Raw genomic sequence first — 26,323 nt, 5'->3', positions numbered from 1 at the left:
AGGGTGCGTAGAGTATATTTACCATGCATGGCGCGCTAGCTTTTGCAACTTCCTCTGCTTATGCCATCAAAAGTAGGGTTGTTCTTGGTTTGAAGGTTGGATTAGATGATTTTTTAGCCGCAACTCAATTGTAAATTTACTCAACTCTAATAACCATTTTTTAAAGTTCAATCCAACCCTAAACAACCATAAAACATTTGAAAAATAATATCCATTTTTAGACCAATTCATAGCATGAAAAATAACAAGTTCAAAATAACATTCATAAGAAGCTTTCCTTGTCTTGAAAAAGGTGGTTGCATTCCTTCCATGCCATAAAAAAAAAACTCGCTTTTAATTAAATAACAAAAGGAACACTTTAGAAGCTAGTTGTCAAGGCAAGATACGGATATATAATATTCCAAAATTATATTAAAAAACAGGAGAAGGGGTACAAAGTCGAAACAGATTAAAAATGCCTTCGGAAAAGAAATGGCATAACCAGCGGTAAGCAAAATTATTTATAGAAATAAAGATAAATTTTGCTCTACAGAATACAAATGTACGGAAGCCACGAAATTGGAGGGAGTGGGGAAGAAAAAGAAAGGAACTAAAATCTATTTTGGCTGAATCTTCTCATCAAGTAATAAACCAATTGATATGTTCTTCTCTAAACACAACTACAATTAGGGCAGCAAAAAACGTTGGCCTAGCCGGTACAAAACAAATATATGTTATGTGTTTCAGCAAAAAGGGCAGAGGAGAAAAACTTCGTTGAAATATCTGAATCCCAAACTTTATACCTGTCCAGTACACAACAGAAATCATTCAGATCATATTGCAAATAAAATGTGCCCCATGATTCAGATGCAGTGAAACCAAATGATTCTATCACATTTGATCAATCAAGTTCATGTAGTCTTGATCTGAGGTTGAGAGTACAAAATGCACAATGTTCGCAAAAAACAAAAATTCTAATTGAATGTTTTACACAAGTATGAAAATCTAATTGATTAGTTTTTAAACAGTATACATGGGAACGAAGAGTACCCAGAACTTTATGCAGTTCAAATTAGTCGTAGGAAGTAAAGTCCCTACAGAACTATATGCAGTATGCTTTTCATACAGTACGAGTAATAGAAACAGAAGTGCTAAAAAGTTGTGCAATACCGGTTTCCCTAACAATACCGGCTAGAAGTTCAGAAACGGAAACTAAAAACTGCTCATACATGTGTTATGGGTATGCTAACCTCAATTTTATTTCAAAAGTGCTTAAACTTTTGCTTGCTAAGATCCATAAAATTAATTATTTAGGGTAAAGATTGTTCTTACAACATACCTTGATATTTTAGTTGTACAAGGGAGAAGGCATAGGTTGAAAATTGACTCCTGGTATCCTGTTATTTACTCAAATATGACACCACCCTTCATAAAGAAAACAATGGTCAATACACATTCATGTCATTATCCAGCTTCAGATCCGAATCTTTGATCCAAGAATTCATCAAGTTGCCCCCAGTTTGGGATGTCAGATTTACTCAAATCGTCACAAGGCAAAGATCTTATGCAGCCAAGAATGTGCTTAACATCACGAAGCAGCCTGGTACAATAGAAAAAAGGGTGTCAGAACAAGAAGCATGTCGAAATAATGGTCCAGTGTAAGTATTATAGGTTAAAATGTCCGCTGTTCCTGAACGACAAGGGAGTATTACCTATCCTTTGCTTGTGGGGTGCTTATGTCTAATCGTGAAAATGCTTCAGAAATTTGTAAATGGAAGATTTTGACCACTTGCCTGAAGATTACATTAAAGATAATTGTTAACTTCCAAATAGCAGAACGGCAAACATTCTTTATTTACAGACGGGGACGGCCATAGATTTAGGAGTAGATCTGGATTAAAATTTAACAATGCATTCATTATAGTATGACTTACCTAAATATTGCCTGAACATCCGCCTCATGTAAGGTTCGAGATAAGACCCGTTGAAGGTAACCAACTTCCTGGATAATGGTGATTTCAACCCAAGTCGGTTGTAAGTATGTAGTGAAACAACGGAAAAAGTACAATTAAATGCAAACAACATTCTAATCAAACTTGTGAAATGACTTGTGCTGTTTTGCATCAACCATATAAGATTTCATTTGTCAGACACATCCTTACATGCACAGTGTTCAATTATGCATAGCGCAAAAAAGGACTTCAATATTGAAAAAAATTAATTATGAAACTTAACTTAACACGGTACCAAGGACAGACATAAAACGAAGAAGAAAATGCTTTACTTTAATGAATTAGTTTGCTTGATGAATAAATGTAGCTACCTTGGTAAGTGATCGAGCAAACTGACTGGGCTGAGGGTCAGAATCCTCGAGTCTATTCCAACTTTCAACAATTTGAGGCAGACCACGAAGATGTACCAATAACCTTTCCCTCATTATCTGGACCAGCTTAGTATGAATTTCATCTCGGTGAACTTTGAAATCCTAAATTATTAAATAATTCAATAAATGGTACAAAAAATGCATAACAAAGCAATTTTTGTAATCATAGATTTTATTGCAGAAATGGCAATAATACAGAAACTTGCAAGTGAAAATTGCAGAATTTTCAACAGTAATAATACAACTAGCAACTTCGCACTATAGTCAGCTAAATAGCATAATTGGCGTAATTGTTACATAACAGAAGAATTATGGAAAGAAGAGGAAGAAATATACTTGAGCCACTCGATCAATCTCTGAGAGCAACAGTGTCTTTCGCGCCTCAGGTACCTTGAGAAAAAGGATTCTCCTAATTTCTTGTTCAAATCATAAAAGAAGAAAACGTCAAATTCTCTATAATAATTCAAATTACCCCATAGGTGTTCCCCCTGTATGAAAAAAATTGAAAGACAGGAAAACTAGCGCTTAAAATGCATTTTCCCGATGTCTCAGGAATGATATCCCGATGTGATGTGTCAGTTTTTGTTGGTTCTTTGGAATGTTATAGTAAATACTCTTTTATGGGGAGCTGTAGTTTGAAAGAAAGATTTCCAAAAATGTAGTTCTTTTTGATAAAGCCAATTAGATCAGATCCTTTTGGTTCTTCTTGAGAGAATTTATGTCCTCCCTTATAAGCATATATCTTCCCAATTTCTTCCAATACATGCTTTTTTCTTCCTTCCTCATGAAAAATAACGATGATGAGAAAAATAGATTTGTTATATGATAAGATTAAACAGAGAAAAGAAGTTTGCTTTTTTTTGTTGAAGTAGGCGATGGAAACATAAAGGGTTAAGCAAAACTTGCTTTCCCAGACATAAAGTTGATTGGCCTTAGCCCGTGAGATATAGGCTGCTAGACTAATAACAATAGGGAACTAAAGTCGAATCCTTCGAAATTTGTTGCAACATACCAGGAATAATGGCGAAGGTAAAACTGATAACTTGACTAGCCAAGGCCAAGTGTTTGGATGTGATAGACTTCAAACCAGACACCTAAAACAGCAATAAATTCAGTTTTTAGGAGTTGCCAACCTAGCCTTTGAAAATCATAGCTTCCATGGTAAGCATGTTCAGAATGATTAACAAAGTGCTATGTGAATAATAAGATTTATAATATTCAAACAACTGCACATTAAGATAGAAAAAAAAACCACATTATTTCCAATGATTTTTCTTTTAACAAGATACAAAAATATTCTAAAAGAGTCAAAATAAAATAAAATAAAATAAAATAAAATAAACAAAAAGAAGACCAATGGTTTTAACAGTCAACGCCCATGAACATGACATGTAAGTCCAGGGATTCAAGGATTTCATATTTACAATTACAAGTAACCTAGAAGCACAGCATTAACTACGTTTATCATGTCTAAATAAAAGACTATAAAGTACCTGCATAGCACCAGCTCCAAGTACAAGTTGACAAGTCCTTGTATTGAAAAACTTGAGAATTTCCACAACACGATGTACAACTTCCGAAGATAGTGCTGGGAAAGAATTGTTCATGTCAATGTACTCCGACAACATCTTGAGCAAGATCAAACCACTGGGAAATAACCATTACAGAATAAATAGTTTAGGGAGAACCCCAGCAATGAAGCTAATTAAAATTACAATAAGATTGTGTACACCAGCAGAAGGTACTAAGAAAGAAAAAAACAGAATACAAAGTTCAATGCAAAACTGTGCTGTCACAAGGAATAAAAAAGTTCAAAATAAAGAGAGAACAGATAACCATACAGGTCAAAGTCAGGGCCAATAACTATAGATCAACCAATTTATTTAACAATGTTAGTGGAGGGAGCCATCTAATCCAGAAAAAGTAAAAAAGAAAGAAGAAACTAACCAGTTTACCATGTGATAACCAACGCCTTTGTATAGCAAAGTCTGAGAACTTGATTTTCCACGTTCCTTCACATTAGTATTGTTCAATTGCGTCGAAGGAATTGTGACATCAGCTTTACTCTTTTCAATCGTATCTGCAGGAGTAAGCTTCACATGTTCAGAATTCCCCCCAGACAGGTCACTTGAATCAATCTGCTGAGAGTGTTCTTGAGCATTTCGTGAATCATCGTTATCCGTAGCCACATCACTGTGGCTTTGATCCATATTACCCTGAGCAAGATCGGGGTTTTCAGAAAGCAGCTCTTGAGAACAAAGTGATTCAGCTATAGACTGAAATTCATCGGGAACATCCACTTCAACCCATGTTTCCTGATCAAGCACAGCCTTGATTTTTGCCATCTACAATAACATAAATTAATGAACCATGAATAATATTTAAGTTGGACAATAACTCTAAACAAATAAACAAATCAGAAACTTACACGAGACTCATGCTGAAAATCAACAAAAGCTTTGGCCTGGGACTGTAAAGTTCCACGAATGCTATATCCCAACCTTCCACCAATCTGTTTAAGTTAGAAGAATAATAGAATTATAAATACTATGATTACCTATAGATTTATATCCTTATCTAAGTTCATATTCCAAATAAAGCTTTGATTACCTTCTCTGTGGCTGTAATAAAATCTTGTGTGATGTTGTATATGCTTAAAAACTCTTGTAATCTCAACTTTGGATGAACAAGAATGCGAACGCCAAGGAGTTTAGCCCATCTACCATGAGCAGCATCACAAGCTGCAAAAACAGCTTCGGTATTTTCTCGCAATACATCAGCTCTGCTCACAATCAAATTACTTCAATAGTTGAGATTACAACAAAGTTAAAAGGAAAACATGGAAATTATCACAAATTAAATATTCACCAAGTGAACAGCAAACATTTTTATCAGAAGAAAATAAGAAAGGAACAAAATTCTCAATAAATTTCTGAAAGTTCCAATAAGAATGATGCTTTGTAGCACCCCACCCGATAGTTTGGACTAATTTTCTTTTAGAGCTGAGATAGGTATCTTCGCCATTATCCACTCACAACAAAGATTGATTACCAACAGGATGTAGAAGAGAGTCCCTAATTTTTAATTTTTTTTTCTATCTCGAGCTTTCTTGGACAATTATATATATACAACTACTTCATTTATAGAAACAACTGTTTCTATTGAGACATAAAAAAGAAATAATACAAGGACATACAAAAATCCAAGCCCACGAAAATCCCCACTAAAGAAAGGAGTTCCAGTTGAGTAAAATTGTTACATAGGATATAATTACAAAAAGTTGTCGAAACCAAAGCCCACATAGAAACATGAAACCCCAGAAAGCAACAAACATCACTACGATCCCTTTCTCCACCTCTAAACACTTTGTAGTTTGTTATTTCTCTTCCCCAAAGGCCCCACAACAAAGCAAACACCCCACGAATCACAACCCATGACCTTTATCTCTAAAAGACAGATGAAGGAAGAACTCCCAATCATCGCTCACTCTGTCTTCCTATAATTGTAAATGTGATAGTCTGATTGCTTTTGCGGAAGGGCACTATCCTAGGCTAAAACCTATGTTGATCTGAGAAATCTTTATCCAAGGTCTAAATAATATTTCCTTGTCAATCAGAGGAAGAGATTGAGAGCGAGAGAGAGAGTAGATGCAACCATCTGCACATCAAGTATGACATTTCATACTTAATTAATCTAAAGCTATCAAAACCAAGCAATACTTAACCTGAAATTTCTAGACATGTTTGAAGGGTTGGCTGCATCATTTGCTTTTCCTTGTAAGGAAGTAACCTTGGCAGCTACTCGCTGAGGTAAATGTGGAAGAAGCAAACCACCTTGGCTATCAGTATCTTGAGCTGTACCAGCAGCTGCAGCACCACTAGCAATTGCAGCAGCAACGGAATCTGCAGCATAATGCCCATCAAGATTGCACATAATCCATTCAATAGACTTTTTCACTTCTGCAGCGCGCATCAAATGTACCTGCATTCACTAAATGAAAAGAGATCATAATGCCGATAAAATTCCAGCAAGGAAAAACTGTCTTAGACTAGAAATATTACAATCTCGGTTATTCTGTTCAAGAGTGGTATTTTCTTTTCAATATCTTTCGGGTGATTGGATGTCTTCCTAAGAAAGATTGATGATTGGATGATCGATGGGTTGGAGTGTAAAAGTTTTGGTGAGCGGGGAAAACTCCTTGGGAGATATGCCAACTGTGTGCTGCTCTTTTGTGATGTCTTTCAGAAAAAAAAAGATAAGCTTGCTTCTTTTTTATTCTTTTTGGTCTTTGCTCAAAATATAACTTCCTAGTGGTGCACAAATTATACCGGATAACCAGATTTATCTTCAGCTTTCTTTTAACCTTAGCACTAACATTGCGTATAGTATTTTAATGATTTAGTAATATATTCTTTAAAAGAAAACAAAAGAATAATGCTCAAAATTACAAAAAGAGAAGAAGAAAAAGAACAACAATCGCACTATAAGCATCCACAACCCAATACAAATCAAAGATCAACCAAGAAAGATAAAAGTGTCAAATACAAATTAAGTGTATCAATTAGAAGCAATTAAGAACAAATTAAGTGTCCTATGGAGAGAGTACATTTAAGCAAGAAAAATTACCCGTACAATCTTGAAAATGGCACTTAAAAGTTGAACGAAGCCTTCAGAAGACAGGCCCCTCAGTTTGCTTGCAAGCGAAGCACCTCCACCTGAGTCATAAATTTATTGTAAAATAGTTCACTTAAAAAAGAACATCAGGAAATCAAAGATGCATTAAAGAAACTTTTGAAGACTGAATGACCCGCAACTTCCTCACGCTCAAATATATCTTAATAAGAAAAATATACATATATGTGTGTGTGAGAGAATATTTTACAATGAAAAAAGGAAATAAATCTGACAGAAGCTAAAGGATACTAGATTTTTCATGACAATTCAAAGCTTAATTAGCCTATCGCCTTATGATTTCATTCAAGTTATTTGTTAGTTTCAATTGGACTTTTCCATTTAATCTTTTAAAATTCATAATTTGAATAGAATTACTGATATCATGTAAGAAATACGGATAACATTATCTTATTACATATTAAAAAAGACTAATCAAACGCTAGTGTTGTACAAACAGATGAATATCAAGATTCAGCAACATCTCACCATCTGCATCCATCGTTCTCTCTCCAGGTGCAAAATCTGAGTCAAGAGGCCTGATTAGAAGAACATGAAGTAATTCTGCCACTGCATTCTTAATAGCAGTTTTCATATCAGCTGTAACTGCATCACGATATAACCTCAATACAGAGGGAAGCTTGGCCTGGGAGAAATCACGGTACGCATGCAATAAATTTGGTTTAGAATTGAATTGTAAATTAAACACACATTTTTTAACACGAAACAAACTTTTTAATAAGATTAGAAAAGTTGAAAGGATAATGAGAGCAAGCTTCAAAACCAACAGTTAAACAACTCTACTGCTCATAATAAATATAGTCCATATCAAAAACCACATTTAGAGACTGAGAGCACATAATCTTTAAACTGACCATAAGACAGATTTTCACAACAAACCTATTGCATAAACCTTGGTGAAGGGCAAGGGAAAGAGAATTTTTAGTGTGAAATTTGGGGTAATCAGTTACTGACTGGCTTGTTTCAATTAGCAAGATAAAATGACAAGGAAGTCGATAGTTATGGATCTTCATGTAAAAGGATCCAACGCCCAACAGAGAGGATGGATCAAAAAATTATTCTTCAGCCAAAACAATGAAGTAGGATAATGAGAACTCACAGTCCTGAGCAATCCAATAACGATAGGAAGAAGGCGATCGCGGAAGTTGGAGGTTTCTTCCTCATCCAACTTGACCTGCCACAGTTTGAAGTTCACATGTTACATTTAACAAAATTATAGTCTTCAAGTAATAAAAATAAAAGAAATAAGATGAAAAGTTATTTAGTAATAAATAGAGAGGGTGGGGAAGGAAGACAGCAGAGAGTTGTTTCGATGGTTTTGGGCCTGAGTTAGTATACTCAAGAGAGAGGAGGTTTCAAGTAGCTCTTACGTTTTATATTTCAATAGTATTCTAGTTCTATTTAAGTTATATCAAAATCTACTACAGAAAAAAATATAGCAATCCTTCAGTTCAGCTATTTAGTAAAAGATAAACTTCAAGGCCTTCTATACCAAAATTTTGCTTACCTCATCCTTTCCATTCATTAAATTTGAAGCCCATGCTTTTGTTTCAGTTATAATTACGATATCTACATCTCCAGCATCATGAATTGAGGCACGCATAAATTCTGCGGAAAGAATGCTATACCACAAGACTAAATGTTAGTAGTTTCTGGAGGGAATGTAAAAATATAATAATAAAAATGTATAGTGCATGCACAGCCACTCATTTTTTTTAAAAAGGAAGCATGCCTCTTTATTGATATAATGAAAAAAGACTAATGCCCAGGTACAATATTAAGATACTAGGAGAACAAAACACGAGAAACGACAACCAAAACCAAAAACGACCAACAAAATGAAACAAAAATAGTAACAATACATGCAAACATGCATAAAGCGACCAACAAAACAAGCCAAGAAAAGAAAAATCTGGTGAAAAAGGCTCTTCGGTACAAGTAAAGATCTTGTTGTGAGGATAGTCAAGACAGAACTAGCCCTTCAAGTCGCAAGAAAAATGTGAGAGACATGCTGAAACCTTTCAAACGAAAACCCAACTAGTGGAACTTTAACGAAACTGTACTGCATCTTTTCCCATCCACTTCAATACAGCTTGAAAAAAATAATATGATTTCAGAAGGATGGAGGATTTGTAGCGTGTTCTTTGAATTATCAGTCAGATGTTACTCTTTTGGATTGAGGCTCTTTTAGCAGCTTTGGTATCCTTTTGTGCAGGTTATTTATTTCGTGTCCTTCACATTCTTTCATATTTCTTAATCAAAGCTCGTTTTCTTAATAATAAAATGTCTAAAAGAATTAATGGAGATTCAAACCAATTAACTAGGAGATTTTAAAAAAATAAATAAGGTTATGTTTGGTAATTATTAGTTTTTGGTTTTTTGGTTTGAAAATTAAGCCTTTAAACACTCATTCCAATTCTAACTTTCTTTCTCTGGCATCGACATTTTGCCAGTGCTTTCAATATCCAAGCCAAAATTTAAAAATTAATAAATAAAAGTAGTTTTTAGAAACTTGGTTTTGTTTTTTAAAGTTGGCAAAAAATTAAATTCTTAAAATTGAGAAACATGCAAATCAGTGGCTGATCAAGAAAATATATTGACGAGGGGCTAAAAGAAAAATATGGAAAATAAACTACATTAGCAGGATTTGAACCTGGGTAGGAAGGAGGGCTAATAGTCTGAATAACCACTTAGCTAATGATAAATATTAATAAATAAATAGTCTTCTTTATATATATTATATAAAGACAATAAAGTTGAGGGGGACTCGAGCAAATCACAATATGAAATTGGGAGGAATGAGGATTAATTTTCAAAAACCGAAAACTTACGGGAAATGGTTACTAAAAAGAGCCTAAATAAATTGTGATAAATCTTAAGATTTAGCTTAAAAACTAATTTGGCTTCAACAATGAAGAAATAAGTAATAATCATTCGACAAGTGAAGCAAAATTCTATATATGCACTTGAACTTGCTGATGTCCAAGAAACATAACAAAATTGTAGAGATTTTTCCATCGATAAAACAGAAAAAAAAAAAAAGAAAAAAAAAAAAGAAATGGACAGCCATTTCCACCAACATCCGAAATGTAACTGTTTCCCTCAAAATTTAGGTCATTTGGCACATGCATGGGACTAAGTTTAGCATGCTGAGGGTTAAGGCTCGCAGTCTATGACATGGTTCAAAATGGAAAGCTGATAACAATAATCATAGATCCTAGATGAGATTCCCCTAATATTTTACTAATGAAGTAACTGGATGTTTATAAACGACTAATTCTTCTTTCCTAATTGTTTCTCACTTGTACAACAATAAATTACAAATATTACCTGGTTATGGATTCAATTGATGCTGCTACATGATCACGTAGGTGGCGGAAGCAATGTAGACCAGCAAGTTCATCCCCCTCCTAAAGCACATAAGAAACTGAAGTAAGAAAGATTTACTCCGTCTTCAGAATAACCAAGAAAACTTTGGGTGATCTGAACCCATATATTAGCTTTTTGGAATAGAAATAAATTATATCAAATAAAAAGGTAAGCCAAGATTGTTGTTTCAGGGCAGAGTTAGAAATGATATCTCAATGAGTGCCATAAACATATTACTCAGATATGTAAGAATTGAGTACTAGTAGGAACAAGAATCACATATTATATTTTTCAACTATAGTGTGTATAATTTGGTATCTGGATTGTCTCTTTTTTGCTTTCTTGCAGGGCTGATATCCTCCTAGATTCTTGTATCTATTCCTCCTATTGCTATTAAATTTTATTTATTTCTAATAATCAAAAGTTGAGAAATACTATTTCCTTATTATCTTTTCCTTAAAAAAAGTACTAGAAACTTAATTGGAAGGCATTTACAAATAGCAGCAATATAGAGCATATCAACACTATCTTATCATCACCCTAAAATATGAAAGGAACTTGTACAGGACATTTTAACATTATAGATTAAAAAAATAAAAACTATCCAATCCATAGGATGAGAAAATACCAGAAGATGTAGTAAATCATCAGTCACATCCAAAGCTCCAGCACAATCTGCTGATGCTACTAGCTGTATGACAAAAGATCGACGATCACTACTAGATATGAATCCTACGGCCAATATCATACCTTTATAAAGAGGGAAGAGAAGTTCACAGTATATGCTCCCTCTTCGCAATCACGAGTCTTGTTCAAGGTTTATTAAATAAAAAATATATTGATCTTTAGAAAGAACAAAAAGGGATAGATATTACAATTGAAGGAAGCGAAAGCTTAAGGTTCACCATGACTCAATCAGCGTCATTCTTCAGGAAATATTCCTGTTTCTATCTAACCAAACCTCCCACAAAATATCTCCAATAGAATTGAGCCACAATTGGCTTTCTTTTAAAATTCATGACAAAAGCAGAAAGCAGAATAGCGTGTACAGTCTATCTCAGCAGCAATACAACACACTTTGTCCATAATCTTATGCTAAAACTGAATTAAATGAAAAGGTGTCACAGCAATTCTTAGTTTTTCTTTCACATGACAGGAACTTGGAGAAAGACGGGCACAAATTTTTCATTGAACGACTGAACAAGTCCCGAATACGTTAGCTTCCCACATCTAGAAGTACTAGCAAATTTCCATTCCTTATGAATTAGTAACAGCTACGACATCAAACGCGGTCATAGGATTGTGCTCTAAAAGATTCAATTATAAGCAGTGAAGCCTTCGGATTGAAAGGTAATAGCACGCATTATGACGACAGCGGCGATTTCATATGACTTAATCAACGAAAACTACTAAGTACGCAAGAACTCAGAAAGGAAAGGCAGAGTACCAATTTAAGAGCGGAAATGGCCTGATTAACATATAAAATAAGCTTCAATTTCTGTTGAAGAGCCAACAAATTATTCCTGGTCGCATTCTGCTCCTGAATTTCCCTGGCAGAATCTACCAAATCAACATCCAAGAGCCGTATGGTCTCCTTTAATTGCCGTATCCGGCTACACCCCTCCACTATCTTGACATTTAAGTCTTGTAGCTGGCCCTGAGCCTCGAAGAAAGAATTAGAACGCAATGAAATTTCCTTGACTAAATGCAACTCCACCACATCTAAATAATGCGAAAGCTTCTCTTGCAGCACCAAATTCTGAGAAACATTCAAAAAGGGACACGCTGCACGGAATGTCGCCCCCTCCTCCAATGCGAAATCTTCTTTAAAGTAAAGCGCGGGAACCTCTCTCAAACAAGCCACAAGGGCCTCGCCCTGGCCACCAATGCTATCCAAGCCACCATTCTCCTTGCTGGAATGGTTGCGTATGTCCTCAAATCGGTGGAAAGAATCGGAGATCAGGGTGGTGTAGTTGTTAAAATCGAATCGAGTAACTTCGGATGAGGCTATGGAGGAAGACAAAGGCATAAACTCAGGTGGGTTAACGGTGGAGGAAGAGGACCACCAGCCAACCCAGGAGGCATCGGATTTGCCAGCATGAGGGTTGTTGAGAATCGAAGACAAGCTCTGGCTGCTGGCATCGGAGGAGGAAGTAGTTCGACCAAGACTCGTCTGTCTAGTGACGATGGTGGAATAGTCAGTAGGGGACCTTCCCGATTGGGAAGGCTGGGACTCCATGCTCAAAATCTTAGAATCATGAACTAATTAATGTAAAGATGACATGCAGTAGTGGAAAATGAAATCCAAAAGAAAAGACGATGGAGATCGAGATGAAGTGTTTGGTTTGAGGTAGATCTCAGGGGATGAAGAAGAAGAAGAAGAAGAAGAAGAAGAAGAGAAGTTGAAGTGGTGGGCAAATGGCAATGGCAATGACAATGGCAGTCCGGTGCTGTGCGGGGGTAGATAGATAGATCTCGTTCGTCAGAATTCCTTTGCCTGTCCACCTCCGCCTCCCCAACTTCCCGATTCCACACCCTTGATTACACAATTCCGGATTGTAGCTTATTAAATTATAATCCTAACCAAATTTTAATAATGCCCTTCATTTCTCATACAAATACTACAAGGTAAAGCTAAGTGACAAAAAAACAAATTTAATCTCTCATATCCAAGTTGATATTACAAAAACATAAATGTTACTTCGGCCATTCAATCTAAAAAAGTTTAAGATTTATTTAAATTTTTTTAACTATTAACATGTTTAAATGTTCTTGAAAAAGAGGGGGAAAAAAAGCTAGTACACATTCTAATTAATTAGGTAGCACACATCCATTAATTAGTATTAAAATATGTTGTTCGTCTTTAAAAAAAAAATAAAAATGTCAAAAATCATTTTACTGAACGAATTTGGTTTATAATTTTAAGTGTTTGATTTTACTCCTATTGGTAGAAATTAGTTTAACAACACCAATAATTTGGTCTTGGGTATTTTATATTTTGAATAGTATTCGATCACCCAACCTAGCAATTAAGGAAATTTAACGTTTGAATAATCAAGCGGTAGTAGGACATGTGGGAACCAAAAGGAAGATCAGAAATTTGTTGTTTTCCCATGAAAAGAAAAGCATTTACTTATTTTCTATAAATTTTAGCAAAAAGAAAAAAGAAAAAAACCTGTACTTCCCAACATTCTAATGATCAACTAAGATAGTGAATAGGACTACACAAAAGTTGAAGCCAAATCCATGTGGAGAACACTTATTTGAAGGAGTCATAAATATGAAATCGTCATGGACTCGGTTTAGGACTTCTTTAAAAGTAAATTCATGTGAAGTATAACATAAATATATATATATATCTATATATATTGATTTTGAATGATTAGGAAGATGTTTATAACACGGAGATCTGCCGTACAAATACAAAGATTGAGGTCTGTTTATGATAGAGCGATCTGACAACAAAGTGAATCCTTATATCATACATATCTTAGGAATATATGCCGTGCACTACACCATCTCACAAATAAATTAGACTAAGAAATATGTTACAAAATCACCTGACCTATATAAGGTGAACAATTAAGAATCAGGGTTGGAAGGGAATGATGTAACTGAATGTATTAAATTACTATTTTCTGTACAATTAAGCAGCATCCTCACTGCAAACGTCATGGTTGAATTTTGTTAGCAGATTGTAGACCTGATTGAAGCCTACTTTGAAAATGTGATTCCAGCCTGCATAAAACATGGGTAAGCATTATACGTGTCACATTGTACCTTGTTGCACACTTCAACATTTACTATTATGACACTTCAACATTTGTCACATTGTACCTTGTTGCACACTTATAATAAATAGTCTCGGGAGCATTATACGTGCGTGCATTAACAAACATTCTTCTCACATCCGCAACGAACATCTCAAAAGTAATGTAATATTGTTCTGACTCCACCCTCTTGGACATCGTCTTTAAATCTACAAAATATTCAATATTCTTTAGGCAATGAGCATGATATCTTGTTACATGCCATCAATTGTTATGCATAGATCTATCCTATAACAGAAGTAGAAAAGGATACACTAATTCATTAATCAACACAAGGAGTTCGTCTTTTGACAAGAAACAATTGGAACTCCACTTGGTTGCAGGTTCTCTTCTAAAACAACATACCAAAGTCGACGCCATACTAAGTTCAAAACACCAGAGTGTCAAATTTTTATATATGGTTCTAACTGAAGGAACGAAGGCCGCAATGAAGGGGGGTTGTTAAAATACACAAACTATAATCTATTATCTAAGACCATCTGACACCTATCTAATATCCATGTACTCTTGTCCATGCAAAACAAATAAGGGAAATGTCATTATAGATTCCATATGATACATCATATCATTGACTCTATCCTACTCCTTCTCATCATCCTTCATAATAATTTTTTCCTTTTCTTCCCAATAAGGAAAATTTCATTAATTAGAAAAAAAAAATCCAGAAGCAAGGAAAAAGAAGAACTGTAAACGTTCCAAATTTTGGAACATAACTGCCACTTTTAAGTACATTACCGATGAGCAGAGCTTTAACAAAACGCAAAAGCAATTCTAACATACAAATATCCTAAGGATGCAGCAAAGATTCAAGGGACTAGTTTGTTAACTTGAGAGTTCTTACCCACTGGATCCTTAATGATTTCATAATAGTCAGGCACATCACGAGAATCAACCGGTTCTTTGAATGGCCATGCATCAACATGGTCATGCATTGACTGGCAGTGTGGAAAAAATAGCAGTAAGAACAATTAGTTGAGACATGAACAACACAGCTGCAGATGCCAAACATTAATGCGAATAGAAGTTACAATACATGATGCAAGTGAACGTAGAAAATTTCTAAAATGTTCAAAAAGTTTTGCCCAGAGCACAATAAAGTAGATCAAGGATGGAAGTAACCACCAGGCTATCTTTTTGAGAATGTCCCAGTCAAACAATGATAAGTGAGTATTTTATTTATTTGCTATTATTATTATGAGAAACAGTAACGGAATTCCAATGATACTTGAGTAAATTAAGCGTGGCAGGCACCACCAGTCTCTCACACTCTTCTTTTTAAAATGGAACTGAAAACACGGGCATGTCCAATTTGGAAAGGAGAGTTGACAAGCTATAGTGGTGGTCTTGGTAGAATAAGGGAGAACATATACACCATGTTACAAGCGAATTAAAACTGTAGCATCAAACGATATATGATAAGAGGGCTATTTTTATTGATAGATCCTTCTATCTTATTGATAGATCCTTCTATCATCTATCGTCAGTTGTCACATGTTCTATCCAAGTATTGTAATAAAGCTTTCCTAAGAAGCTTCTTTTCCTTTTGGAAAGGGCGCCCCCCTCCAAGGACATGGGAAAGAAGAGCCTACGGTCATGATATAGAGTGCTCACACTCGATCTAACTAAAATTAAACTAAGATCACAATGGCTACCCAAAAATGAAAACTGAAAAGAAAAGGTAAACTACCCATGGCACCTAGGTTATTCTTTCCACCTACTTTCGAGGAATGTAGGTATATGTTTCTTATCAAAAATGAAAATAAGAAGCGAACTTACAAGACGCTTACCTTGAGAAGTGAGCGCATGAATGCAGTCAAATGTTTCTGATTTGAGATCCCATCGGCAGAGTTTAAGGCTCTGTAACGTGAGAATCCCCATTGATCAGGTGTCCATCCGGCTTCCTCTATTATCAAAAGTGGCACACTTCTTGTAAGTTGCTTAGTACATCTGAATAAACAGATTGCATAAAAAGTATTGCCAAGTGGCACTCTTTTGGTAGTGAGGGGAGTAAAATATCTCCATTCAAACCCACTGAGAAAGGGGATCTTGAGGATATAGCCAGTGGTTATTTGGTGTTAGAGAATGAAAAGGCTATTAAATGATATTTTAAGAGTGGTTTGCAGAAAACAATTATTTTGTGTACAAGAGAAAACAGGAAAAAATTATATAACTATTTGAAAATCCAATGAAGAGCATATGCATATAAGAAAATAAATCTAAGTAGCCAGAAACCTTCTTTACGAATTCCCTGAAAATTATCATTAAAAAATGTTTCCCAAACAAACACAGAAAACAGTATTGACTAGTTTTGGTGATAGTCTCTCAGACAAGAACTTGTATTTCTCCTTTGCTTTTTTTAATCATCCAAATATTGACAAATTATGACAGATAAATGCAAGGAAGGGAAACAAAGCCAAGTATCAACTGACATTACCTTGGCCTTGAGAATAATTTCACTGGTACCATGTCAAAAAGTAACTTCAAAAATTACAAAAACAATTGGTCTAATTTAAAAATGTTTCGGAAGTATTTTTGCTGCACAAGACGAGAACCAAACTAAAGAAGTGAATGCTAATCAAAACTAAAGAAGTGAATGCTAATCACAGACCAAAGGTAGACTGAAAATCTTACTCAAACCCGGGATCTCCTCAACTTTGATGGGTCTTTTGGGAACTCCTGCCTCCTTCTGAACACCCAGATAGCAATTCATCACTCGTTAAAGTCAGAAAAAAGAAAGCATGTATAATAACAAATTCACAAGTTGGAGGTGCAGCCATACCAAAACTACCTCCTTATGCAGAAAAACACTACCATATACTGATTTAAAGAATACATTGATTTTGTGATTAGAAAAATGGAATGGATTCTGAAGCATGTTGCCTCAATTTGATCAGGTAGTTTCACTTTCATCGCAACATGAAAAAAAAATAACGAAAGATCTATATATTCCAGTAAAACAGCATATTTCTTTGCCGAATGGAAACTAAAAATGGAAGGAAAACTAACATTTGTTCTTTTTATCATGTTCAAGCACAGATAAGACTGCACCAGAAGTAAATATTTCATCAACTCGTCGAATGACTAGTTTTTCTGAAGTGCAAAACAATGTAAACCAATTATAACTCAAAGGAAGATGGAAACTCAACAGCATGATGTTATACAGAAATCAATTTTGTGGTTCACAAATGTGCCGAACATCAAAGAAAATAAAGAACTCCAAATTTTATTCAAGCACAGAAGTAAATTTCAGCCTTGCGCCAGATTTATGTTTCCATCCCAAAATAAGTAGAAACTTAAAGCAGATCCCCTTTCATTTAATTATGAGGCACATAGGATTTCCATCATTCAAGATGTACACATATAAAAGAAGATAATATATAATAAAACAAGAGCAGAGGTTAACCCAAGGAAGGGGTGCCTTTGTTTGTTGAGCTATGCTCAAGATGGCATAAAAGAAGGCAACAATAAAAAAGATGGGGGGTTTAATAAAAGTGTCATGATTTTAGGCATGAAGTCATACCTTTTGAAGATCAAGGCCAGGATAAACAATGTGGCAGTTTGAAAGCTCTCTTATTTTCTCGTCAATTGCCTACATCAAACAGAACAAGAATTATTAAAAGACATGTGCAATACAACTAGTCTATATACCATTACAATCATTGGTCAAATTGATAGTTCCACAATACACCATCATCACTTGAAATTCATATGCAAATGTAAAGACTTTTACCGAGTATACAAAAAACCTACCTCACTGGCACATTCCCACTCCTCTAAACACCCTACTACCCCACTCCCCCTACAAAACCCATAAAGTCACAGACACCCCTGAAAAGCCATAAAAAGCAATCCTTCTCCTGACAGTACGGATTGAGGAGAAACTCCTTGATCATATAATGAGTGTCCTTGTGCCAAGCATGCAAGAAAATCAAACTAGAATTCTCAAATGGCACTCACAAACTCAGGATGACAGAGAATGCAGTCTAGATCTTCCTGCACTTTCCGAAAAAGAACACAGTTGAACAGATCGTTGAGTTAAGTTGATTCCATCCCTTTAAACCGAGTGTTTATTAGTGGAGTAAATTGATCTAGCAAATGGGAACGGGGTCCTCTCAGCTCAACTCAATTAAGGAGGGATTCACAGGAGACCATAACGATCAAAAAGCCCAAAGGTCAAGTGGCCAACTAGCATTAAGGAGATGGTGGTACGAATAAATAGTAAGACAACCATCAACTTTATTTAGGAAGAGTAGGAAAAGAACTACAAATTCCTTAGCAAAACCATAGGATATGGAGTAGTAAAGGGGACAAGGAAATCAATTAAGGCCCAAGAGTACTAAATTTCGCAAAGGTACAGTGCTATGTTGGGTACTTTAGCACCTTGTAAGACCCACCCTCTAAAAGCCAGCTATTAAGGTGGGAGAGTCAAGTCACTTCAGTACCACATTGGTAATCCCATTCTAATCAACGTGGGACAAAGGCATTCCATAACTACCTTGGTTCCTAATAATACCCCATTCCTGGAATGGCTACTCCAGCAGCACTTTACTCAGTCACACTCGATCAGAATTCTCCGTTGGTTCCACTCAGAAAAGTTGACAGCCGGCTCTAATATCAATTTGTTAGGATCCCAACTAACAAAGGAAATACTCAAGAACACAAGGAACACTAAAAGATAGAATCACAAGTATATATATTGATCACAAGTAACAACAAGTCACAAGGTAACCACTGGCCTTTCAGGAGGGCTAGACTCTCCCAAATTCCCCAAAGGAAATCCCACAAAATTCTTCACCCCCTTCTCTCAACCCATTCCCCTCTATTTATAACTAAAACCACAACCAACTTACTAACTATTTACTACTTCGCCCCTTCAAATAACCATACTAATATTTCCCCAACAATCCTAATATTTCCCCAACCAAGGCCCTTACATGCTCTGCCTACCAATAGTCATAGTGGCTGAGGTTTTTTTCCCCACTACCATCGGGAAGCTTGGATGTCACGTTGAGAGTTTAGTTGCATGAAACAATTTTATTCAAACCTATATTAACTATAAAAGATGAATCCCACTAAAAGAATGAAACAATAATCATCTTTATGACTTCAATCAACTATAGTTGCACGAACTTAAATTTTTATCCAAACTACATATTTAAATCCACAATGATTAAGCAAAAGATATCTTGCCTGCCTCTGCCGACGAATCATAGAGGACAGATCAGTGTATGGAAGTTTAGGATCGATTTTGCATTCCATAAGAATTCCTCCATCGTAGTCTTTGATGTACCTGGAAAGAACTACATTTTAATTATTGCCGTTTAAATTCAATTTTACTAGTATTATTTAATTGCTGACCTCTGATAGAGAAAATTGAAGAATGTGAAAGGCCAACAAAGACAAGTAACATAAACGATGACAGCCTAATAATAGAAGACAAACCAGAATCTAACGTACAAGAAGGCTCCAATCCAAAAGAACCAAGAAGTAACAAAAAGAAGTGTAAAGTGTACAATAAAATACGTATACATTTACAGATACAAGCAATAGCATCTAACAGGTATATTGCTTTTTAGCTGCTTTCCCAAGCAAACAATGGAAATACACCAAACCGTATTTTAGAAAAGATAGTGAATGGGTCCATCTTAAGGAAAACAAGTCACAATTTTTTGAATAAGAAACAATTTCATTGATAATGAAATATCTGAAGTGTACAAAAAGGGGCCATAAGCAAAATTACCAAAGGTTCATCAAAATACATTCAAGGAAATTTGAGTTGGAACTATTAAAAGGTTGTAAAGAAATGAAAATATGATTTGAGAACATCCTGGGTGATCCTTCTTTTCTTTGAAAAATCCTTAAACTTCTCCCTTCCCATATTTTCCTATTTAGTACTCGCAGTTTGAATTTTTATGAACTTTTTAATGCAAAGAAAGACCAAAAAAATGGTTTGTGGCCACCTTTAACATTTTAAAACGTTGCGGAAAGAGAAATTAGTTCTGAATACTTGCAAGATACGAGAATGAAGAATGAAAAGTATCTGGTCATTATCTCCAAAAGATATGAATAGAAAACTTTGGCAATCTTCAAAATGCTGCGGATGTTTGTGACATACCCCTGCCACCTGTCCTTCTCCAGGTGTATTTCTTTTGTGAATCCCTACATGTTTAAAGCTCAGGTCAACAAATTAATATCCAACAATCAAGAAGAACACAATAAACCAGCGAAAAATATATTTGAAAAAATTGTATACCATCTAGTACAATTTTCTAAGAGACCAAGAAAATAAATCAATCATGAATTTGATGCATTGTGTCTTTCTTTAAATAGAAACAGAACTAGCTCAGTCAGAAAACAGAACATGATTTATGTGAACAAATGGAGAAACAATATAGAAATATGTGAGTTAATACGAAAATAAGAAATAAGCTAAGAAACATCGAGAAAAAATTTTAAAAATACACCGCTAGACCTGCTTAGTAAAGTAGCCAACAGCATTATTATCAGCATATGTGAGAAAATGAGTAAGGCCATCAACATCACGTGCGTGCTGTTTTAAGTGATTCATCAATCTGGTACCGTATCCTTTTACTTGCTCATCAGCTGTAATAGCACAAAAGGCTATCTCGCCAAATTTTTGACTGCAATAGAAGGTCATCAGGGAGGAAGAAGGAGAGGGGGTGGGGGAACAAAAGAAGTCAAGAGATTGGCTCCCAACTTAATAAGATCCCAGTACCCTAACAGAAATCAGTGCTAGCTTTAATATTTGAAGGGGTCCAACATATAGTATATATTAAAAAATAGAGATTCTAGTTCATTGTTCATTGTTAAAATATTCTTAACTTCGATATCAATAATTAGCATCGGAGAACCTTTCACTTACTATTCATTAGAAAAGACAAGATAATTTTAAAAGAGAGAGAGAGAGAGAAGCAAATTTATTTTACACATAGCATGCCATACGTCCAAGACGTAATTTTTTCCTTGGGGTAGGTGACCTTGTAGGAAGAAGGGGTCGCATTGCATAGAAACACATAATTCAACCATAATCCAATATTTGTTCATTGTTTTTCTTTTCTTCTTTTTGGACAAGAATCATATAGGTAACAAAGGAACCAAACAAGTAATCCAATATAAGTGACCACAAACAAATGAATTTCAACATAAAGATTCAAAAAATTTTAAATATTACTGAGGCAAATAAATGTAGCAGGGATGTAAACAGAACCATGTTTTCAAAGTAAAAGGACAATTTGCAATAAGTAGCTAATTGTGTGTGTGTTTTCTTTTTTTCTTTTTCCACCCAGAAATTGGCAGACATGCATTATATATCATAAAAAGCACCTGACATATGGGCGATATGTGATGCCACCAACAACTTGATTTCGTCTTATAACCATCACCGACTTGTGGTTTCTGCAAGTTAAAATTTAGAGAACAAAGGATCTGCTATATCCAAAAACAAAAAGGAAAGTAGGAAACTGACTAAGAATCTTAGAGACGACTGTCCTATGCCTAAAAGGAGAGGTCAAATAAAAGCCTCCAAACTGAAACTGAAACGTGCATTTCAGGCCTCATTTTCTCATATCTCAAGAAGATAGCACATGGTAAGTGAAAGTACCTGTCCATAACAAGACGAACAATGTATTCCTTGGGCATGTTAGGTAGTTGTCGGGCAAAAATATTCTTCAACCCAATTAACCTGAAAGGTTCCACGTAATATGCAATATTGCATCAAAGCTACTATTACGTAAAATGAGATCATATAGGCAGACATACAGCCTATAGTATAGGCTATACTGGAGATGAACATAATAACATAGAGGCATAAAAAACACTGCAAAAATGTTACGCAATAAAAAATAACAATTAATAATTAATAAATTAACAATTAGGCAAAGAAAAAGAGAAAGTACCAAACCATATGCTCATCAACACCGTCATTCGAAAGGCAGACAAATTTGAGTAACGCAGCTTCCTCCTAAAACGTTATGAAATGAGAAGAACGTCAGTAATACAGAGTAAGTTGAAGTACCCGTTAAAATATTATCTTGTAATGCACAGAATAAGTAACTTAAAACAAGCTCAAAATCTTATTTAACCTGAGCCAAATGGACATAATGCAGCAGAATTTAATGGCACCTACATTTATCTATTTGTCATAACTCATATGATGCCTAAAGGATTTTTAAAATTAAATTTAAAAACTAAAAGCATTTCATCAGTTGGTAAAAAGATACAAGTAAGCTTTGATACACCATAGCTATAAAAACCAACTCCAATTAGTAGTATAGTTACTAAACAAATAATTATCTATAAAAACCTAAAATGAGGCATAAAATATTGCTAGAATAGATTAGTAGTAGTCGGTAGGTACTACTTTCCTTGAGGTTGGAGGTTCAAATCATCCATGCTCTCCCTTGATGTACCAAATTAAAAAGAAAAAGAAATAAATTTTTGTCAAGGTATATACATTTATTCAATATTTTACCTTCTCATTGAACTAGGAAATATTTCCATTCAGCCACATACTATTAAATGGGCACATAGGAGTTCATGTATATTTTCTTACAAACAGTAGAGAACTGCATCGCTAAAGAATCTATAGAATTCCCAAGTTCCCAACCTTTTTGCTAAAGGTGCAGCCATAAAAGCTGGTTGCTCCCTTCACTTGTTGCCAAACAAAGAGTGGCGAGATGGATTTAAGTAGTTCCCACCCCCACCAACCAAATTTCATTAAATTCGAAACCAGCTCCCTATCTCTAAAGTAGTAGGCTTATTTTCTTTTTTCCCCACCTTATCTTTAACTAAGGTTGGCAGAGGACCACCAGGAACTGCACCTTGAAATTTCTAGCCTTTCTCTTCCTGCTTGATTAGGAGTAGTGTTTTTGGGAATTTCTAAGGAAGACGTGCAAAATGTAGCCACCGTTTTAAGTTGCCACCAATAAAGATATTAAACTTTCCTCCAGTGGGATTTATCAAAGATATTTAAAGGATTTATCTATCCATGGCATGTAACCATAGTTCACTTCTTCTTTTTTTCTTTTTTTACGGAAATGCAGTTATTGTGAGAAATGAAATAATATATAAGGGCATACAAAAGTATCAACCAAAAACGAAGTCCAACCCTAGCGATAGAAAAGGGCTCCAATTTAAAATAACAAGATCAAAAGTTCATCATCACAAAAAAGCCTAACAACTGACGGACATAAGGAGTCGTTAAATCTAGCCACCTCCCAACTCATCTGATCTCTCCACCTATTTAAAAATTCTATTATGCCTCTCAATCCAAATGACCCACAAAACTGCAAAAAATCAGCCTGCCAACAAACTTTACTCTTCTCCACAAGAGGAACTCGAAAGCACCTTCACTAACTGAACCTTGCTACCTCTCCTCCAAACGTAGCAAACATCAAATACTCTCGACCAGAAGCTCTAAAGGGAGAACGGTAAATATATCTTGTTTCCCTATAGAATATGTTGTTTCTATGGCTTTCTGGAAGGCTCTGTATGCACTACCCAACTTACAAATCCACAAACCAGTACGATGGAGATCAAAGCCACTACTCTCCCTCTTTCCTCTACTTCAACTCTAATTCTCCTAAACCTCTCATCAAATGAGATGCTAAGCGTTTTAGATGTCACTTTGATATTCTAGCTCTTAACTGGTCAATGTTGTGGTAAGTTCAAATTCGCAGCCTTGTTTGAATTGTAATACTCTTGAAAAAAATACCAGGTTGGTATTGCCTGCCTTTTTTACTCCCATCCCTTATCACTCAAACCGACCTTTCTCTCGCACTCGTCCCTCCCCGACCCAAAATAGAAAAATTAATGTTCTAAACGGCATACAGCAGTAGCTTCCCCTCCCAAAAAAATCACAGTTTTGTACAGTAGATATACCTCTCTCTTTAGGTTCTCTTCTCTGGAAATATAGGCACCGCTGGTCTGTACACTGTCGGCAAAAATTTTCGAAGCATCTTCCTTCACGACAATTCCGGACACAGAATTTCCCGTTGTCCCCACTGCAGAACCCGCTGCATTGGTTCCACCAATCGTGCCTCCGTCCTTGTTGATATCCGCATTCTCGATCTTCACCGTTGCATTTGGCTTGATCTTAGTAGTACGCGCAGCCGAAGCAGAGGCAGATGCTGTAGCAGAACCGCCAGGACCGCTATTCTCGAGTCGAGCAGTGGTGAAGTTACGCATGGAAGAATCATTGTCAAAGTCGTCCTCGTCATCCTCGACCACGGCATCGTCAGAATCGTCGTCGGAGTCGGAGTCAGCGCCGCCGCCGCGAGCTGAGATGCTTTCAAGGTCGTCATTGGATGTTAGCGCCCCATCGCGTGTTTCAGCGGAAAAAGATGGAGGGAAAGGAGGGACGTGATCCTCGGAGGCCAATTTGCGCTTGTGGATGGAGGAGGTGGCAGAGGCGGAAGCGGAGTGGGACGGGGAAGGGGATTGAGAACTACGGGAACGATTCGTAGCAGTGAGGTGAGCGGAGTGGGTATCCATTGGAGAAAAATTGCGCGGTACCGGAAGAATGGACTCCGTGGGATAAGTAAAGTGAGGGGACACAAGTTTGACGAAGCTGCTAGGTGGGACTTTATACTGCTTGACGACGACGCCCCCGACCCTTCTTCGGTAGCGGCGGTGACTGCTTTGCTGTCGTAAAGTATAAATTCACACGAATGCCCCCGACTAATGTGGTGCAATCGCTCGTTTCTTTTCTTAATATTTGGAAAATAAAGTTAATCTATTCTATTCTATTTTATCTATGGATCTGAATTTATAATAAGCCGTCGGATAATATGGTGTTGTAATAAAGGTTCGTTTAAATTTTTTATTGCTATAACAAAATAAAAATACATCTTAATTAAGTGATATGATTTTTTAAAAAATAAATGATCTTTTAAGTATAACTATTATTTTAACTTAGACATGTTCTAAAACAATACAAGACACATGCAATACATATACTTCTAACCGTAACACACTCATTTGAAAGTTTGAATATACGTGGTGTTTGCCGATCCATAATAAGATGAGTTTGTATTATAGTGTAATTTAAAAGTCATACGCGAATTGGGTGTTTTGGGACTAGTCATGATATAAAACTCATAATATTTCAACAATTTTTTTATCTAACTTCTCTCTCGGTTTCATACTTCTCGTTTTCTTTTTCGTTTATTATTCTCCTACTCATGTTTTTCAACATTTATCTTATTCTCTACAATCTTTATTACATTAAAACTCTCCAACACGTCTCATTTAAACTCATTGTTGGTTGGACAAAATTTAGTAGGCTATTCTTGTGAACGTGTCAATTTCACGTTGCCCTACCGGGGAATAGTTAAAATTACAAGACAATAAAAACTAATTTTATTACCTCATATAATTGTTAGAGTGTGTTTGTTACTTTCTTTATCTATTTCATTTATGTACGTTCTTTAGACTTTTGCATTCGTGTTTGTCTGCATCCTTCTCAAACATTTAAAGCAGGGAAAATTATTGTGTGCCATTGTCACCAAGTCATAGCATTGAGATAAATGTTTTAAAGATGGATGAAATCGTGAGTGTGAGGGCTCGTTAGAGTGGGTGAAAAGAATGCAACCGATATCTTTGAGTTAGGGTTGATCAATTTTCTAAATCTATTAATATGGACAATTAGTTAGTTTTTATTGAATGACCAACCAACAACAACTTATTTTTACAGTGTGTTTGAATTGTATTTTTGAGTAATTAATAAAAAAAATATGTAAAAAAACGATGAGTTTGACAACCACAAGATAAAATTTTGAAAAAATTAATTTATAAAACAACGATCCACAACCTACTTTTGGCTAACATCCGAGGACTTGCTTTTCGACAAATGTCATAGGCCAAACTTTGAGTGACCGTTTAATGGCGACCATCACAATATAATCATAGGCCATTGTTGACCGTCCTCGACAAACCTCTACTCACCATTTTTCATCGACCGCCAACAATCAACTTTTGCTTATAATTCTTATATGCAACCATGCCGACTAACCTCCGATCATTTAAAAATATATTAAATATTGCGTATGTT

The 26,323-nt window shown here is 35.5% G+C and overlaps 2 protein-coding genes across 5 annotated transcripts; both read right to left on the bottom strand.

Annotated features, from left to right (window-relative positions):
- Positions 1-446: 446 nt before the first annotated feature.
- On the bottom strand, positions 447-13,006 carry LOC103484260 (vacuolar protein sorting-associated protein 54, chloroplastic). 2 transcript variants are annotated; one of them, XR_007823016.1, is made up of 19 exons: positions 11,871-13,006; positions 11,052-11,114; positions 10,385-10,464; positions 8,562-8,676; positions 8,154-8,228; positions 7,523-7,679; positions 6,989-7,077; positions 6,087-6,343; positions 4,973-5,144; positions 4,791-4,874; positions 4,310-4,707; positions 3,856-4,009; positions 3,375-3,456; positions 2,699-2,778; positions 2,303-2,464; positions 1,914-1,981; positions 1,692-1,772; positions 1,319-1,579; positions 447-782 (listed from the first exon to the last, which is right to left on the bottom strand). XR_007823016.1 is itself a non-coding variant. In XM_051088502.1 (18 exons), exons 1-18 carry the CDS (start codon positions 12,660-12,662, stop codon positions 1,444-1,446), a joined length of 3,045 nt encoding a protein of 1,014 aa, XP_050944459.1. In that variant the 5' UTR covers positions 12,663-13,006; the 3' UTR covers positions 1,235-1,443. The 2 variants fall into 2 exon arrangements, 1 of the variants encoding a protein (XP_050944459.1); XM_051088502.1 differs by lacking the exon at positions 447-782 and having other exon boundaries at positions 1,235-1,579.
- Positions 13,007-13,833: 827 nt separating this feature from the next.
- Positions 13,834-24,997, bottom strand: LOC103484257 (histone acetyltransferase GCN5). 3 transcript variants are annotated; one of them, XM_008441238.2, is made up of 13 exons: positions 24,154-24,997; positions 22,170-22,234; positions 21,875-21,955; positions 21,598-21,669; positions 20,726-20,894; positions 20,369-20,412; positions 19,444-19,543; positions 17,774-17,842; positions 16,885-16,939; positions 16,041-16,156; positions 15,095-15,188; positions 14,261-14,402; positions 13,834-14,161 (listed from the first exon to the last, which is right to left on the bottom strand). In XM_008441238.2, the coding sequence occupies exons 1-13, from the start codon at positions 24,763-24,765 to the stop codon at positions 14,095-14,097; spliced, it is 1,686 nt and encodes a 561-aa protein (XP_008439460.1). In that variant the 5' UTR covers positions 24,766-24,997; the 3' UTR covers positions 13,834-14,094. The 3 variants fall into 3 exon arrangements, with proteins under 3 accessions (XP_008439460.1, XP_050944457.1, XP_050944458.1); XM_051088500.1 differs by having other exon boundaries at positions 20,261-20,412; positions 24,154-24,990; XM_051088501.1 differs by lacking the exons at positions 13,834-14,161; positions 14,261-14,402; positions 15,095-15,188 and having other exon boundaries at positions 16,143-16,200; positions 20,261-20,412; positions 24,154-24,996.
- Between the last annotated feature and the right edge of the window lie 1,326 nt (positions 24,998-26,323).

This window comes from Cucumis melo, chromosome 8, assembly GCF_025177605.1.
Source record: "Cucumis melo cultivar AY chromosome 8, USDA_Cmelo_AY_1.0, whole genome shotgun sequence".
NCBI lineage: Eukaryota > Viridiplantae > Streptophyta > Magnoliopsida > Cucurbitales > Cucurbitaceae > Cucumis > Cucumis melo.
Note: the sequence above shows the minus strand (reverse complement) of the source record. Positions and strands in the feature narration are given on the sequence as shown.

Excerpts from the sequence above, each read along its gene's own strand:
- LOC103484260 (XM_051088502.1), bottom strand. The coding sequence starts at position 12,662 with ATGGAGTCCCAGCCTTCCCAATCGGGAAGGTCCCCTACTGACTATTCC. Across the intron at positions 7,680-8,153 it reads TTATTGGATTGCTCAGGACT|GCCAAGCTTCCCTCTGTATT; the intron begins GTGAGTTCTCAT and ends GATTTCTCCCAG. Across the intron at positions 5,145-6,086 it reads AACATGTCTAGAAATTTCAG|AGCTGATGTATTGCGAGAAA; the intron begins GTTAAGTATTGC and ends GATTGTGAGCAG.
- LOC103484257 (XM_051088500.1), bottom strand. The coding sequence starts at position 24,765 with ATGGATACCCACTCCGCTCACCTCACTGCTACGAATCGTTCCCGTAGT. Across the intron at positions 21,670-21,874 it reads GTTCGTCTTGTTATGGACAG|AAACCACAAGTCGGTGATGG; the intron begins GTACTTTCACTT and ends TTTAACTTGCAG. Across the intron at positions 20,413-20,725 it reads TTGGCTACTTTACTAAGCAG|GGATTCACAAAAGAAATACA; the intron begins GTCTAGCGGTGT and ends TTAAACATGTAG.